Source organism: Gopherus flavomarginatus, chromosome 14 (genome assembly GCF_025201925.1).
Source record: "Gopherus flavomarginatus isolate rGopFla2 chromosome 14, rGopFla2.mat.asm, whole genome shotgun sequence".
Classification (NCBI taxonomy): domain Eukaryota; kingdom Metazoa; phylum Chordata; order Testudines; family Testudinidae; genus Gopherus; species Gopherus flavomarginatus.
This window is the reverse complement of record NC_066630.1, coordinates 32,567,693-32,586,394: the sequence shown is the minus strand read 5'-3', so window position 1 is coordinate 32,586,394 and position 18,702 is coordinate 32,567,693. Positions and strand designations below refer to the sequence as shown.

The 18,702-nt window shown below is 39.2% G+C and overlaps 1 protein-coding gene across 5 annotated transcripts in view; it reads right to left on the bottom strand.

Annotated features, from left to right (window-relative positions):
- Positions 1 to 18,702, bottom strand: part of LPCAT2 (lysophosphatidylcholine acyltransferase 2) — a 76,198-nt gene that overhangs the window by 34,655 nt on the left and 22,841 nt on the right. For 4 of the 5 annotated variants that reach the window (XR_007769315.1, XR_007769316.1, XM_050922703.1 and 1 more), the window contains exons 7-10: positions 10,733 to 10,767; positions 5,897 to 5,951; positions 2,353 to 2,435; positions 1,590 to 1,715 (exon numbers count right to left, since the gene is read on the bottom strand). Coding sequence is in view for 3 of the 5 variants with exons in the window: in XM_050922703.1 (XP_050778660.1) it covers positions 1,590 to 1,715; positions 2,353 to 2,435; positions 5,897 to 5,951; positions 10,733 to 10,767 (299 nt within the window). In the remaining 2 variants the exon portion in view is untranslated. Of the gene's footprint in view, positions 1 to 1,589; positions 1,716 to 2,352; positions 2,436 to 5,896; positions 5,954 to 9,758; positions 9,835 to 10,732; positions 10,768 to 18,702 lie in introns of all 5 variants that reach the window. The other variant, XM_050922704.1, reaches the window with a different exon arrangement.

Sequence of the window (18,702 nt, the reverse complement as noted above, 5' to 3'; positions counted from 1 at the left end):
ATCAGCATTTAAAACCCCCTGGAAATTATTATTATTATTATTATTATTATTTTTTTACTAAAGCTAATTCTGTGCTTAGGTATCTCAACACTCACTGCACAGAAGATGAGAGTTTTCAGAAGCATAGGCAACATCCGGCAACAGAACTAAAGACAACATTGCACTGTCACAGCATTAGCTCCCACATGGGAGAGGGCACCTTATACCTCTGCAACTAAGCCGCTGGCTGAGTAATGATACTGATGTACCCCAGAACGCATCTCATTGTCAGGAGAAGTGACAGCGCCCTATCCCCAACACAGAGGAAGCGTGGTCCTGTGATTTGGGTTGAAGGCAGCACTTAGGAGATGCAGGTTCAATTTCCTGCGCTGGAACAAATTTCCTGTGTGATTCTGGGGCAGTCACTTGGGCTCTCTGTGCCTCAGCATTCCACCTGTGAAATGGGGATAATAGTACTTCCCTATCTCACAGGGCTGCTGTGACGATAAATACATTAAAGATTGTGAGGTGCTCAGATACTACTGTAGCCGAGGGCTATAGAACTACAATAGGCAGATTCTTACTTCCTCACACAGGCGCATAGTCCAAGCCATAATTTAATCCCTGTGGGCCTTTTCCATCTCTAATTTCTAGAGAGACTATATTACTTTTCAAATCCTAAAATACATTACGCAAGATCAAATAATCAACCAGGCAATTTGTCCTTGTTCATAGAATCATAGGACGGGAAGGGACCTAGAGAGGTCATCTAGTCCAGTCCTCTGCACTCATGGCAGGACTATTATCTAGACCATTCCTGACATGTGTTTGTCTAACCTGCTCTTAAAACTTTCCAATGATGGAGATTCCACAACCTCCCTGGGCAATTTATTCCAGTGCTTAACCACCCTGACAGTTAGGAAGCTTTTCCTAATATCCAAATTTAACTTCCTTTGCTGCAATTTAAGTCCATTGTTTCTTGTTCTATCCTCAGAGGTTAAGAACAATTTTTCTCCTTCCTCCTTGTAACAACCTTTTATGTACTTGAAAACTGTTATCATGTCCCCTCTCAGTCTTCTCCTCTCCAAACTAAACAAACCCAATTTTTTCAATCTTCCCTCATAGGTCATGTTTTCTAGACCTTTAATCATTTTTGTTGCAATTCTCTGGACTTTCTTCAATTTGTCCACATCCTTCCTGAAACGTGGTGCCCAGAACTGGACACAATACTCCAGCTGAGGCTGGATCAGAGCGGAGTAGAGCAGAAGAATTGCTTCTTGTGTCTTGCTTACAACACTCCTGCTTATACATCCCAGAATGATGTTTGCTTTTTTGGCAACAGTGTTACATTTTAGCTTATATTAGCTTATTTAGCTTGGGTCCACCATGACCCCCAGATCCCTTTCCGCAGTACTCCTTCCTAGGCAGTCATTTCTCAATTTGTATGTGTGCAACTGATTGGTCCTTCCTGAGTGGAGTACTTTGCATTTGTCCCTATTGAATTCCATCCTATTTACTTCAGACCAATGTTACTGTTTCTGGAGAACACGACAATGTCTTGTGCAGCTCTAAAGTCATTAAAAAACTTGGAATAGCAAAACCTCTCTCACTTCAGTTTCTTGCTGATTTTGGTAAACTCCACCAGTCCTGCTTCCATGGGCAAGGTCAGCTGTCCTGCTGAAATCATAAGTCTGCAGTCTTCAAAAGTATGGTCTGTAACTGGCACATTCAAAGCCCTGAAATGTAGTAGAAAGACAAACATCTTAACAAAGATTTTTGAATCTGATTTTCCTCCTCCTCCTCCCCCCACTCCCCTCAACCTTCCTCGGTGCTGGTCTCAAAGGTGATATGTAAACAGCCTAGATGAGAATTTATCCTTGCACCACTTAAGTGGTTAGTATAGCTGCTGTTCATAGTTCTATTCATAGTTATGCCAGTACAAATCCATAGTCATTACACTGGAGTCAAGCCAATTGTTTGAGATTTACACTGTTGGAACAGAGCAGAATTAGGCCCATTAACCACAGCAGAGAAAACAATGTGGTGCACTTATGTCTTGTCATGCAAATGATTACTCCAGCTTTACACCAATTAAATGCATTATAGTGGAGCGCAGAACAATTAACTTATTACAAGTCAGTAATAGTTAGCCAATTAGAAACTGTCTAGTTACAGAAGCTTTTACACCTTATACAATTAATTTAGAGATTCAAATATGAATCCTAGGACTTAGGTGAATCATGGCTTTGTCAATCAGTCCCTGAAATATTTCAGATCCCTAAAGCAGTTCAAAATATATTTGAACCAGTGCCCAGGATATATAAGAACAGTTCTTGGTAAGTGCTTGAGAATTTTTTTTATCTGGATACATACATTGCCATGGTACTACGGACTCTGTTGGCAAAAAGAGTAGGATCCTTTTTCTCTTCCTCTGTAGGAACATGGACAGGTAGAAACTGAAAAATATAATTTATTCAGTAAATCTGCCCAGCCATTAATCTACTACTGATAGGGTTTTGCATCATAAGGGGGAAAAAAACATCAGTCAAGCAATTAAGTAATCAGCCACTAGAGGTCTCCATAGCTTTAGAAACAGCTCAGGTTTTGGTTTTGTTTTTTTTTTAAATTTACCCAAACAAAAACACTACACAGCCGATTATTTGTATATTTGTTCCATGGCTGCTACATATTGGTTTGGTCAGATCTGTTGTAGCTGCTTTAATATGAAATCCAAAACTAAAGGGACAAATAGCCTAAATACACCATTCTTCATAAAATTAGGGTTGAGCTCCAGTATTTAGGCCTCATGGACTGTACACAAACTTTTGAAACTCTATGCCCTGAATACCTAGGTACCTAGTACTATATTACAACTTAAATTCAGTCTATACTAATGCAAATCTGTTGAAAAGATATTGTTGCAGCAAAATTGTAGAATTTTGAGGACTGGTATTCTATATCTTGTTGTTGGAAAAGGGCGGATACACAGATAAGATAAGAGGCTGACCAAACACAAATGAATCTTGCAAAGATCTTTTTTTTAAATATTTGTATGAAGAGTTCATATTTGTCAATAATGATAAAATAAAAAGTTAAATTTGTTGGAACATCATTATATAACTATCCATTCTTCTGCTCTTTTTCTGTAAAAACGAGCTCAACAAGAGTTAGATCAAAATTGTATTCTTTCTTAGGGTCAAGTTTTGTCTTCTGATCCACTGCACTCAGAAATAGGTAGTAAAATAATGAGACTGAGACGTAAGTTATTAGACATATTTGGGTGATAAGTTTCCAAAAGATGGTTTCTGGACCCCAGAATAGGCATTAATAGCAAAAAACCTGAAGTCAATTGTATGCTGCTATTTGAAACAGTTGAGTCTTTATCCACTTTGGGGGCATACATCCATTAAATTATATATATGTATTTAACCAATTTGAAGCTGACTGTTTAAAGACTTACAACTAATTCAAAGATCCAAATGCACAATCTGTGTCTTAGGGAAAACAGGTGGTGTGCAGATATGCCTGAAATAGCTTGTGTCCCCAAAATATTGAGTAGATTTATGATGAAATTATAGGAAGGGTTATTACATTCAAGTAATTTACTAGAAAAGAAGCATTTTCAATTAGATTCAACTTTCTCAATCACTGGGGCATCACCAAAAGGTCAGGACTTTGTAACTTAGTTTACAAAAGTACATTTTGAATTATTAGCACATCATAATAAATGTGCATAATTCTACTACCACAATAAAAGTCAGTCTTTATTCTGAGACATCAAATAAAGAGAATGAATTTGCATCAGAGTGAAAATGTCTTTTCTTGTTATTAAAAAAAAAACTGTTTACTGTTAAAGATGTCAATAAATTCAGCGTTAGCATCTGTGATTCTTTGTAACATGTCGACAAAGGAGCACAATGAAAATGGGCTTGGCTTGTGTAAATATAGTTGATTTCTGTATAAAACAAACAGGCAGAAGTTCATTTTCAAAGCAATGTGGTGGGAAAGAGATGCATAACTCCTGTTTAATTCAGTCTGATGTTTGCACACAACCCTGTATATTAATTTAGTAATCTGCCATATAACAGTTTCTGTATCTGTTACTCAGTTGTAATATACTGTATGTACTTTCTGTATAAACACAGCCCTACCAGTCACAGTTTTCTTTTGCAGTTTGGCAAGCCGTCTCCTTCCCGATGCCTGTGTGCAGTAATGCACTGGCTTACTGCCTGTGAGCATGTCTTTTCAAGTGGCTATAACAACCAACCACTTACTCCCAACTAAAAAAGTGCTCTCAAACGGCAGGTGTTCAAGTGGCAGAGGTCTGCGTTTCTGGCACTAAAGGTCCTAGAGCTGATCCCTGAGGATCACTACGCACTCACTTTGTTCTGAGTCCAACACCCCATCCTGCCCATTATTAAGTTAGCTCCTCCTCCTTCACGTGTCCTGAGTGAAACAGTGGTTAACTCTCTTGGGCTAACGAAGCGAAGCAAAGCACTGACATCCTCTGCAGTCACAGTTATCCACTTTATGCATAATCCCTGGCTGCAGGCACTTGGGTAGGATGAAGTCAAAACACATTTGAACAATCCAAAAATGTGAACGATAGACATGATTAATCTACCTAAGCCTGCCCGTTTGTGTCTCAGGTCCTGGTATGAAAGAGCAAGCTAACTCTTCACTAGCTGAGACTACACCTCTACCTCCTCCAAAGGCAATGGTGATGATGTTTGAGACTCATTGCATATGACTTGCCCATAACCACACACACTCTGGAGAAGGATTTGATTTCATTTTTCCCATCCTATGACGGGCTAGCACAACTACTTTCCCGCTGATGATGAATAAGTACTCTCTTCTAGTCAGAAATTCCTGAGCATTGCAGAGGGAAATTCCAGCCCTGCAAGATAAAATCCTTTTAAACTCACTCAAGTAACAAAAATACCTCCCTGACCTATTTTTGGCCTGCTCCCTCCCTCCTATGCTATTTACCATGTATATATTTTGCAATAAGTCTGCCTATCAGATTCTCAGCTTAACTGTTTCACGTCCAATCTATACAATTCATTGGGATATGTTCATGATATGTTCTTAAAATACAAATGGTACATTGCTGTGCATCTCTGTACAGAAATATATAGAAGCTCATGAATTAAAATAAATTGGACATCACCATTTATTAATTCAATTTATTTCTCTTTGCTGAGAGGAGATGCATATTGGTGAAATACTTCATGTCTAATTTTTATAGTTTTAGAATCTGAGGGCAGATTTGTTTTATTACAAGTGTACTAGCATTAAATTCTGAAACAGCAAGAGTCCTTTTTAAAAAAAAATACAGATCAGAGCATTACTAGACATGTAGAGAAATAGTTAAAGACATTTACTCAAATGAGTTACTCTTGTGTAAAACCGCAGTGATTGAGAGGAGAATCAGGCCCACAGTATTTGCATACAAAGATACAACAGGTATGCTGTATTTGCTTTTGCATTACACAGCAATTCATGCATATTAATACCAACAAGGAAACTCACTAACAGACATCAATTACTAGGAGACCCATAGCTAAGTCTTAAATTTTGAACATAAACAGAGAAGTTACTTTGTAATTCAACCTGTTCAGGCTTTACAAGAACAGTGAGTCCAAACATTTGTGAACTATGGTATTTAATAGTGATTTTATAACAAATACCCTTTCGACCACTTCCACATATGGGCTCTTGTCAAGTTAAAAGACATGCCAACACGGGCAGCAGATTAAAAGCTGTATCCACCATGCTTCCCTGTAAGGTGAACTTATCTATTAAGACACGAACTGCACTTATTGACAAAAGACATTTGTTTTCTGTTAGATATTGATAAAAGACACAGGTACAGTATGTTCATCAAAAAAATCCAAGTTTCTCCAATTCTTACCTCAACTTCTACCCTCGTTAACAGCTGGCAAAAAGTCATCACACAAAGTTCTTTGCTAGGGAGGAGGAAAAAGATTTTGTTTTTTAAGTAACAATCTACTTTCAGCTGACTTTCAAATACCATTTGTCAACATTTTTTCAGCCTCTGTTATTTCTGGCAATAATCTCTATACGCCCTGATCTGAACCTTCTTGAGATGCTGCCTTAGGTTGTCTTCATAGGGCTGGTTCCTGCTCCTATGAAAGTTAAAGGCATTTTAGCGGTATTTATGCTGCAAGCTCTTTAGAGCAAAGAACGTGTTACACTTTCTAGTGCCATATGCATTTACAGCACTATATATGTAATTATCACACACACATTCATCGTGCTTTATACAAAGTCAAGAGAGTTCACATCTTGCTAGCAATTGTTATTTTTTAAACAAGGCTGAAGATGCATTGGGGGACACGGTGAATGATGACTGGATGCCTTTCTGGAAGATACTCAAACCCAAGCTGTTTGGCTCATTGCAGGAGTAACTGGTCTGTGTCATGCAGGAAGTTAGATTAGATGCGCTAACAGTTCCTCCTGCACGTAATCTATGAATTTATAAAAGAGGTGAAGTTTAGTGGTTTGGCAAACAGGAAATCCTGAGTTTTAGCTTTGCCTCTGGCTCTTACAACCTGTATGAACTTAATCTCTGTGTGTTTGTTCTCTCATATGAAAAGTGAGGCTAATACCTATTGACCTCCCTCCCAGGAGCAAAGGGAAGATTGGTTAAGCTTTTACAGGTATGTGGATTTTGCACATTCCCAGTACCATCTAAATGCTAACTATTATTATAACAAGAAACCACCAGTGCACTTTGGGTCTTGGATGCTTTAAAAGGCAGTATGAAGTTTTAACATGGGGGAAGTTGGGAAATGAGGTACGGTTAACCACTTCCACATTTGACTGTTAGCACTTTCAAGCTGAGAGAGAGAGGCATTTACTTGTAGCCTTAAATAAAGGCAAATCTTACAGACAACTTTATTCTGTTTGGGAAGAGTTTTCTGAGAAGGCTGGGGATAGAGAAGAGGTGGTAGAGTGGGAGGGCCAGCTGGACTTCTCTTATGAATTTTAAGTTGACTTAAAATTATAAAACAGTTTTAGGCACCTGCCTCACAGGTTAAAAGAGTGACACAAAGGAGTGGGTGAAAACAGAATGGGGGCAGACAGGTTTCAGGGATGGGCCGAGAAGTGTTCTACCAAATGCATGCCAGCACTGCAAGATGCAATCGATTAGCTCTTCTATTAGACCTTCCTGCACTATTTCCAGATTGTAAAACAAGGGAGACATTATTCAGGATACTATGAAATTTCATTCAAGGGCCTACAGAGTCTAAATCACCCCTTCACCTCCGCTCTCATTTCCTGCTACTCTTCCCCGTTCACCCCCACCCCTGCTTTTCCCCAGTCTTCTTCCATTCATCCTTGCCTCTCAAAGTCTGCTTCAGCCCTTCAGCTACGTATCCCCCAAGCTTGATTCACCAGTGCTCATATCTACTCTGGCACATCTTAAGTTCTTAGGTCACATCCTGGTAATCATAAGAGTTTGTGCCAGCAAGAGAAGTGAGAGCAACTAATAGAGGAACCCAGTAGGGGAAGCAGAAGAAAGAGTCTAGCTTACATATAGCTAGACATTCTCCCATACTGTCTGGTTTACTAATTGGCCCGCATGGAGGGAGGGTTTTTTTATGCTATTATCAGTCTAAAGACATTTCCTTTCTAGTTTAAAAACTGATGTCATATTTGAGTAAAGGGTGCAGCTTTAAAACATAAGAACATAAGAATGGCCGTACCGGGTCAGACCAAAGGTCCATCTAGCCCAGTATCTATCTACTGACAGTGGCCAATGCCAGGTGCCCCAGAGGGAGTGAAGCTAACAGGCAATGATCAAGTGATCTCTCTTCTGCCATCCATCTCCATCCTCTGATGAACAGAGGCTAGGGACACCATTCCTTACCCATCCTGGCTAATAGCCATTTATGGACTTAGCCACCATGAATTTATCCAGTTCCCTTTTAAACATTGTTATAGTCCCAGCCTTCACAACCTCCTCAGGTAAGGAGTTCCACAAGTTGACTGTGCGCTGTGTGAAGAACTTCCTTTTGTTTTAAACCTGCTACCTATTAATTTCATTTGGTGACCCCTAGTTCTTGTATTATGGGAATAAGTAAATAACTTTTCATTATCCACTTTCTCCACATCACTCATGATTTTATATACCTCTATCATATCCCCCCTTAGTCTCCTCTTTTCCAAGCTGAAGAGGCCTAGCCTCTTTAATCTTTCCTCGTACGGGACCCTCTCCAAACCCCTAATCATTTTAGTTCCCCTTTTCTGAACCTTTTCTAGTGCTAGTATATCTTTTTTGAAGTGAGGAGACCACATCTGTACACAGTATTCAAGATGTGGGCGTACCATGGATTTATATAAGAGCAATAATATATTCTCAGTCTTATTCTCTATCCCCTTTTTAATGATTCTAACATCCTGTTTGCTTTTTTGACTGCCTCTGCACACTGCGTGGACATCTTCAGAGAACTATCCACAATGACGCCAAGATCTTTTTCCTGACTCGTTGTAGCTAAATTAGCCCCCCATCATATTGTATGTATAGTTGGGGTTATTTTTTCCAATGTGCATTACTTTACATTTATCCACATTAAGGTTTGATTATAGTTTCAGTTATTCAGGTATTAAATCTAGGTTTTCAGTTTTACCTCTGTGCTTACACCCACCTATGCCATTTCACATTGTCCTTTTACACAAGGAAGTGTAATATCCTATTAAAACAGTGAGGAGTTCGGTGGCACCTTAAAGACTAACAGATTTCTTTGGGCATAAGCTTTCGTGGGTAAAAAACCCACTTCTTCAGATGCATGGAGTGAAAATTACAGACACAGGCATAAATATACTGACACATGAAGAGAAGGGAGTTACCCTACAAGTTGAAAACCAGTGTTAACAAGGCCAATTCAGTCAGGGTGGATGTGGTCCATTCCCAATAACTGATGAGGAGGTAACTCCCTTCTCTTCATGTGTCAGTATATAATGCCTGCATCTGTAATTTTCACTCCATGCATCTGAAGAAGTGGGTTTTTTTACCCACGAAAACTTATGCCCAAAGAAATCTGTTAGTCTTTAACGTGCCACTGTACTCCTCGTTGTTTTTGTGGATACAGACTAACACGGGCTACTCCCTGATACTTAATATCCTATTCATTTATAATCATGTTCCTTTTAAAACTCCCTCTCTCTAATATATTTTTACTAACATTTATGCATAATTCATTGTTATTGTTAACTTATTGTTAAATAAGTTCTGAGATCTTCCATGTGTATTGTGTAATTGTGTGCCCAGATATGCAATTCTGGCAGATCCCATTAGCACCCATTTGTTTCTAGCATTTTCTTTTAAATGTATTTAGAAAATTCTTTTCTAGCATCATCCCTTCCTAGGACACATGAAATAATTGGCTTAAGAAATGGCTTGATGGATATGGTCTAATTACAAGGGTCTCGTATAATTTTGTGTAGAACAAATGCTCTGGAACAAAGGAAAAGCACACGATTTATGTCTACATTAGTCAAACTGAATTGAGAATAAGACTTTAAGGATTAAGTTCCTGAAGTCCCTTTGCAGACTGCCTGTTTACAAATATCCCAATCTTCTCACCTATTTCTCTGATTAAAAGTATAGGTCAAATTTATTCATCTTAATATTTCTAGTGTGCCCATGACTGTGATATCCAAGGTGTCAATTTTCAAATGCAACTTCTTTCTTAAGGCAAGAAAAATAGGGCTCAGCCCTAAATCAGGAGCCAGGAAGAGGAAAAGATGTGATTTTTCAGTAGTGACAGTCCAAAAGAAAAAGGAAACAAAAATGTTAAGAATTTCACTGCCATATCTGCTTCATTGTAACATGTGAAAAAAGCAAAAGTCAGGAGACGACTAACCAAATCAACTTTTGACAATATGCACAGTTATTTAACTGCAATATTTGCCTCTTCTATAACAGTTGTTATTCTGGTTTTTCTAGCAACCAGAAAATTCAGAACTGAACTTTTTTACTATCTGTGGGAACCATCCTGATCTAGCTACAAGGAAAAAGTCCGCAAGCAGTCAAGCCTTAGAATATTCCTTGGACACTTTACTGCAGGGGCAGAAGCTTTGCTTTTATAAAATTTAATGCTAGAATAACTGGAAAGAACTATTTGGGAATGTTACGAATGCAATGCACCTGCAGCTCCACATACAATAGGGCTCGGTTTTCTTCCACTTTCACCCTTTGCACACCAGCTTAAAACTCTTGACTTCACTGGAGTTACTCCGGATTGATACCAATATAAGCAAGGGGATCCTCAGGGTGATATAACTGGGAAATGACAGCTCCTTATAGGACAGAAAAATAGAACAAGTACAAAATTTGCTGCCATAATAATACCTAGCTCTTATATAGTGCTTTTTATCAGTGGATCTCAAAGCTCTTTACAAAGGAAGTTAGTATCATTATTCCCTTTTTAATAGATGGGGAGACTGAGGCACAGACATGACGTTATTTGCCCAAGGCCATCCAGCAAACCAGTGTCAGGGTCAGGTGTCTTGAATACCAGTTTAGTGCTCTATCTACTAAGAGATTAAACACTGGAGCATGTCACATAATGTCAGTCTGACCCCCAAATACATTCCATCAGAAGACCAAACCAAGAAATGTGTTCCTATGGACTTAACAGGGCTGGTTTGGTCATTGGCAGTATATTTATTAATGGGAGAAGTTCCTATATATTGTTTTTAATAGGGTTAGAAAACTTACAATGAATAGCCTTGCCATGTCCAGGTCACAGTATCCTAAAGAAAAACAGAAATGTCAGACAAGTCAAACCAGAGGGGAGAACAGATAGACAACAGAAAATTATAAGCATACAATTGAGTGAAACAGAGGATGTTTTACTGTCCTATAAAAAAATGTTAATGTGACTGGAATCCATAGCCTTATAAATATTTTCACCAGTAGCTGCATTGCCATAGTATGAAAAATGAAACAGAGAAAAGATCAAACCCATAGATTAGTTTGCCCATGCAGTTTTGTACTGACTGATGTTTTACATCACCTAGATTCTTACTGAGCGTCCATTAAAATACTTCACTGGGAGTTGACACTAGCCCTATAAAAAGGCACTAATTATAATCTACTCCTTGTCTTCTAGGAAGAACAGCTTTATACAGTGGTCTGGTAGTTATGCTTGAGATCGCAGCACTAGCTGTGCCACAACATTGTTCTACGGTATACATGGCCTTACCTATTTCCTTCTTTAAAAAGTGATGCCTTCTATTTATGCAAAACCAATCTTTTTTTACTGCTTCACTCCAGTGTTTTAAAGTTAACCTACAAAGGATACCAAAAGGGGTGAGGGACGGAGTTGAGGGGCTTGTGCTACTTTAGGGCCTGAAAGGAAAAGTTGGTTGGTTTGGTTTAATTAAGAAACAAATTCTGCTTGTTTTTCCATCATAGAAATGCTAGGAATGTGAAGTCTGATCTTCTGTGGTTTTGTTGGAAGACCTGTAGGAGGCACTAAGCTCTTATCTCCCTGAAGGAAGGGACACGAATGTGGAATCTTCAACAAATGTTTCATTTATTCAGAAATATTAGTCACTGAGGTCAAACAGTTATTTTAACAGTCTGACGAAGATTATCTCCCTCTCTCACTTAACAGTGCTACTTTCACTCCTTTAGCACGTGTGATCTCATCATTTACACGAGGCTCTCCAGTCATCAAAGAGTCTTCCAGCCTAGACTGGAAGTTGAAGCTAAACAAATTCAGACTGAACATAAAGGTATAAATTTTTGACAGAGCGGGTAATTAACCATCAGAACAATTTACCAAGGGCTGTGGTGGACTTTCCATCACTGACATTTTTTAAATCAAGATTGGATGTTTTCTAAAAGATCTACTCTAGGAATTATTTTGGGGAAGTTCTATGGCCTGTGTTATACAGGAGATCACACTAGATAATCAGTATGGTCCCTTCTGGCCTTGGAATCTATGAATCTAGATAGCATCTGAATTTCTAGTGCAGAAAAATTAAAACACAACCGCCCCCTACCCTCCCTCCCCAAAGTATCAGGCCTTCTTTACACAGCATAAAGAAGCTAAAGGAAGGCAAAAGCCCATATTTTTAACTTTTCCCAATCATCTTGTATAGAATCACACGGGGTAATCACAGCTTAGTTGAAATGATTTGTTTAAATAGTTGTTGCAGGCTGTTCCTATCTTCCTACCATCACATCTGTATTGAGCATGATTAGAAAGAAAAGGAGCCCTAAACAGAAACAAAATGTGGTGCACATTTACCCTAGTTCTTATAAACAGAGGATAACTATACTGTAGATTAAAATTTACCAAAACCATGCCCTGAAGTGTCCCTAGCCTCTGTTTGCCAGAAGCTGGGAATGGGCGACAGGGGATGGATCACTTGATGATTACCTGTTCTGTTCATTCTGTTCATTCCCTCTGGGACACCTAGTATTGGCCACTGTTGGAAGACAGGATACTGGGCTATATGGACCATTGGTCTGACCCAGTATGACCATTCTTCTGTACCTCTGTAAACCCAAAAAAGGCCAATGTACCTATAGTATTTCACTTTTTAACTCTGTAAAGCTGCTTAATACATTGTCAAACTTCCCATATAAAAGGACACAGTCCCATATAAAAGGACACATCCTATTAATATTCTATGGACAAGATTGCCAATTTATACCTTATTCTCAACACCCTGAATTTACTGACTGCCTCATTAAACTGCTTTTTATACTTTTAGCTTCCTCCTCCAACTTCCGTACAATGACTGTTGTCTTCAAGGTCATTTCCTCTTTACAAATGAGCTGGTGGTTTTTTTAAGGGAGAGATAGCTCAGTGGTTTGAGCACTGGCTTGCTAAACCCAGGGTTGTGAGTTCAATCCTTGAGGGGGCCGTTTAGGGATCTGGGGCAAAATAAATTTAAAAAAAACCCACTCTGTCAGGGACACAGTACTTGGTCCTGCTACTAAAGGCAGGGGACTAGACTCAATGAGCTTTCAAGGTCCCTTCCAGTTCTATAAGATAGGTATATCTCCATACATATTATATTATTAAATTTTAAAACTCTGTCTAGTATTAATCTTTTGATTAGGTACTTCCATCCATAGATGTCAAAGTGCTTTACAAAAGAGTGTAAACATCATTATCCCCATGTTACAGGTAGGCAGGCTAAGGCAAGGCAAGATGTAGTTACATTCAGCATACCAGTGGCAAAGGCAGGAATAGAATCCAGGTCTCTGACTTGATGGCCGTACCCCAACCACTCCCAGCCCATGCTGCCTCCTTTTATTGACATTAGAACTGTTCTAGCTCCAGCTGTCCATACTGCTGTCTCAAATTATTTAGGAGAAATATCAGTTAATACAATTCTAGTCTGACACTAGTCACCCATCAAGAACCAAGGCAGGTCTCTTTTACCTGGCAGAGGCTTGAAAAGGTTTGCTACAGAAAAGAGGGAAGCTGCAGCAACTCCCTCCCCCCATACCCTCCTCACTGCCTGCCTCCCCCTGCCTATTGCCCTTAGAATAATCAAGCTCAGCCCGAGATGTGAAAAGTCAGGCTGGGTTCTTTTTGCCTCTTCCACCATCATCAATAAATAAAGATTCTACAACTGGAATGCAGCTGAGTTCCACCAGTGCTGCATGAAGATGACTAGACCTGCTCGGTCTCTTACAGCTGTATTGGCTCCACAGAAATAGAAAGGTGTTTGTTGCCGAAACTCACTGTCTCTATATTGTACTAATATTAAGCAAGGGACTAACAAAACTATCACACAAGTAAACAGTCAAAGGGAGCATTTATATCATAGATGGAGGCAACATTTTTACATCACTTGATCAAAGCCACTTATGTATTTTAAAGCATTCTCCAGTAAAATATCTACAACCATCACCTTATGGTATCACAGAGTTTCATGTATTTGAAATAAGACTGTGTCTAGCTCTGTATGCCAGAGAAGTTATTATAGAAAATACGCTTGTAAGAAGGTACATACTGATTCAAAATAACAAGGTCTGACTATATGTTCAATTGGGTTATGGCCTTTTTGCCTGTTTTTTCCCCTTTTGAAACTGTTTGCCGAACCTTGTGATAAAATACTGGAATCTTAACAGAAGAGGGGAACACCAGCAGAATATTTGATGTACTTTGGGGAAATCTGAGATTCAAGAGATAGACGCCCTGGCTTGGCAAGAAACTTCCAACTTCTGCTATAATCAAACTACTTTTGCTTACTGTTTTACTTCAGCTACCTCTAAAACTAAATAGCCCCACTAGCAGGGTTTTTACAGCCAGAGTAGCAGCAGTCCAATTTTGATGCTAAAAAGACCTGGCTTCTTATGTAGCATTTGAGAGCTAATGTAAGTGATTCCCATTCCTGGGTCTCTGAAGGAGGATTCTGCTTTGAAACACTGTGGGAATGAATTGAGTACCTGATCAATTGCGTATGGAATAATACAAGAGGAATCAAGGAACACAAGCATATTTGGACAGCCTTGTGAACAGATATGGCAATTTCCTGCAGTATCCTGGAGAAACATGATAGGATGAAGTTACACCTTACCGAATCAAGTTTAAGAATGAGTATTTCATTGTATTATAAATGCAACACTGATGTAGTATTGTGGGATTGTATGCAACGTCTCTGGGGGGAAGACAGGATTCGTATAAAGCATGGGAAATGTTAGGACTTTAAAGGACTATTTGAAACAATTTGAACTTTTAAAGTTAAGTGAGTTTCCAGGAAATCTCTAGGGGAAAATATACATGCAAATGTGCTCCCTTCAGTTATGCAAGAACTCAGACTTTTGAAGCTTTGCCCTGAGGAGTACACCTGTGGTCTACAAATTACCTATTCCCAGATCAAAAGACCCAAATTGCACACAGCAATGACTTACAGATTCACGGGATGCTTGTTTTGAGCTAACACCAGCTATGAACTTATGACCACAGCGAACCATTTAGTGGGGTCTGAAAGACTGTTTACCTGCCAGAGCCCTTGCTGGAGCTGAGGTGATCGCTGGTAAGCATATTAGCATGGGTGTAGGTTCTTTTATTGTTTTCAAGATACTTTCTCTGTAATACTTTCACCTTAAAGGTGCTTGCTCTGGAAGAGCTGGGTGGTAACTTAACTGTGGGCAATTATGCTTCTTATAGCCTCTGAGGATGGAAGGCAGTGCAGGCCTGCTGAGGCAATCTGCCTTGCTGGGGAATTCACAGTGTAGGCAGGGATCTGTGCAGCCTGGAAATACCCAGGACAGGAATGAGAGAGATGCGTGTCTCTGCCCAAGAGATGATGGTTGTGGAGCTGGAACCCTGAGAATGGGTGCTCTTGCTGGACCATGAAGAAGGAATACAGATGCAGAACTGTGACAAGCCTCACTAAATAGGTAAAGAAAATATAACTTAATATGTCCCAGCTATCAACCCACTCAATGTTGGTCCAACACACTGAGCTGTATTTATAGATGTTTCACACAAAAGCTACTGCAAAGAAAGTTTGGATATTCTGCATGCTACCACAACTGATCAAGATTCTGATGCCTACTGCAATCTATACAGCCTTAAATTCAGAACTAAAACCATGTATTGCACATGCTGCATTATCAAAACTACTGCAAGAATAAGCAGATTTTCAAGATTACTTCTGCTTATCATGAAAACTGATAAAAATGTGTGACAAGACAAAAAAATTCATATGAATAATCAACCATAGTTTTTCTTCATTACTATACCTTTCAACACCTATTTTATCAACCTGTTTTCCAGAGACAGATTCTGGACAAACAAACAAAAGATGTACTCTACAGGTTTTAAACTGTTTAATTATTATGATGATTTGTACTGTGGGCCCCGATCGTAGCCGAGCAGCCAGCTGTGCAAGGCGCTATACAAACACAATGGGAAAAAAAGATAGAGCCTACCCCGAGTTGCTTACAAGCTAGGTAATAACTTACTGCTAACTTGTGAAAGCAAAAACTTGCCAACTGCTTTATACTGTTATTTCACTCTTTACATTCATCTAAGCATCCCCTCTATTAAGTGCAGGAACTTATAGAAGACACTGCTAATAATGAGTTGACATTATCCAAGAAAAAGTTACCAGGTTTTTAAGAAAGACTTTTGTGTGATGTCTTATAAGCATTCAATTGACTTTTTTTTTTTTTTAAGTTTTTAAATTCCACAACAGAAATGTTGGCATGCTACTTTCTCTAGCGGGGAAAACAATTTCTGTAATCTTCCCTGTGCGCTGTAACTTCTGTTTCCCACCTGGAATTTCTGCCCCTTCCGGCTGCAACATTTAATTGTGCACCCTTCCTTTCCTCCAAACAAAGCTACCAAAATGATTTTCCAATCTTATTATTCTTAATAATAAAATATTGTGAACTGAGCCTTTTCCCCAGAACTTAATTTGAACCTATACACTGTGTTGCAATGGGCATGTAATGAAATGTTTGCAACTTCCCTGTGGAAGTCAGCTGATGGCCACCGTTCTAAATCCTGTTGCAGTAGTAAAATTACATTCATGTCTAGCATTGTAATCATATGCTTCACTATTTAATTGCATGGGAAGAAGGATTAGAAAAAGAAAGTGCGAGGAAGACAGTTCACCTCTCTCCCAATGCACGTGTGGTTCCCATTGTGGTAAATGGGAGAAACAGCATCAGAGGAGAGTACTAACATCTAAGGACAAGTCTACGCTGTAGTGCTAAACTGGCACAGCTACACTGCTGTAGCGTGTCTGGTGAAGATGTGCTATGCTGACAGAAGAGCGCTCTCCCTTCAGCATAATTACTCCACCTCGTCAGGAGAACGTCTCCCACCGACAAAGTGCCAGCATATATAGCGCAAAACTTGTCACTTTGGGGATGGGCTTTTTCACGCCCCTGAGCGACGCAAGTTAGATCGACTTAAGCGGTAGTGTAGACCTGCCCTAAAAGACACAGTACACAAGTGCTCCCACTCCCCGGCCCCCACCTCAAAATGTTTGATGCTTGTGGTGGTGAGGGTGGTGGTGGGGACGGGGAAGGGGAGACGCACAGGCAGCAGGAAAACAACAATAAAGTACTAGCCTACACCACTGAAAGTTAGGTCTATTGCAGCAGTCAAAGTAAGCCTCAGGGAAGAAGAGTGCATCACCCACACCATAAATACAAGCACATTGATTGCAGTTTAATTAATTATAATAAAGAGCGTTAAATATCTGCCTTGGGGTCTTTTGAGTTTACTCAAGGAGAAGAATTGCTCTAACAGCTACAAAAACTTGGAAAGATCGAGTGGCGGAGAGTAGAAATAAAACTGAATCAGAAGTCCCCAAATTCCCAAATGCTAAATGCTTGCAGCTGCTTGCTTGTAAGCAATGAAAGTTCCCTTAATTTTCAAATAATTGTGAGAGGTGATAAGAAAAATATATTTCATTATATGTTTATTTAATACTGGGGTGATACCCTGGCCCCACTAAAGTCCATGGCAAAACTTTCATTGATTTTCATAGGGCCAGGATTTTACCTAAGTCCAGTATAGGCCCATTGAAGTCAACGGGAACCTTTCCAGTGATTTCACTAAGCTTTGGATCAGGATCTAATTGTATGCAGGAGGCCAAGACTTCAGTCATCTGACTTCCAATCTGATGTAAAACATTTAGCTTTGTAAATATTAAAGGACGTTGTTCTTCCTTCAGTACTCACTCCTGTTGACTTTTGCCACCTTGCCATTGGGGTCTGATGAACTGCATTGGTGGCATTCTTTTCTATGGGACAATTCAGAGGGGCAGGGATGGGAAATGAAGGAGTGGGGGTTTTTTTTGGTTTTTTTTTTTAATTAAAACACAGACATAGGAGTGAAGAGATCAGAATTCTATTCCCAGCTCTGCTACTCACCTCCTCTGGGACCTTGGACAAATTGTCACAGTTTCTCCATCTGTAAACTAGGGGTAACATTTACCCTACCTTACTCACACGTGTTGTGAAGGGAAATTCATTAATATATGTACGTACTTGAGTTTCTTGGATGCAGTGCAAACTATTATTCTTATGTACACATGAAAGCAATGGCAGTGAGTTTTGCAGAGGAAGTAGTTGTTAATGGGAATTACATGCATGCATCAGGGGTTAAAAGTATTCCTCAAGTTTATCTGCCATGTAAGTATTTCAGCAGGATGGAATCAGATGTGCAATCAAGGACAACTCTTAAAATTCCATGCACTCCTAATAAAAAGTGTTGCTGAGAGGCAGTGCACTATCTTTATCTAGTAATTAAACTATTTCAAAGGTTGTTTCTCTTAATAGATCACATTTGTTTTCTTAAGCGCCCCACAACGTTACTGTGAAAGATACATAACCAGAAGTTGGCATGCAGCTTTACAGAACACCAATAAAACATGGTTTCTGTCTCAAAGCTAATCAAGTTATGACATATTACTATTAATTTAACTAGTGTGAAACAACAAAAAGGAAAGCAGAGTTTATTATTCTAAATAATTTAATTATGCTGGAGGCATAACATAACTATACTGGAAGACACACAAATTTACCATAAGAAATGCTTATTTGATTTCCAATTGCATATACACTAGAATATGGAAAGTGTATTAAAGACAACTGGGTTGTTGTTTTCAATTTTTTTTAAAAGACATTGCAAAACCAAATTCTAATACTGAAGCACTAAACAGGACATTTCCAAAGCATATGCTACACGGGTTGCT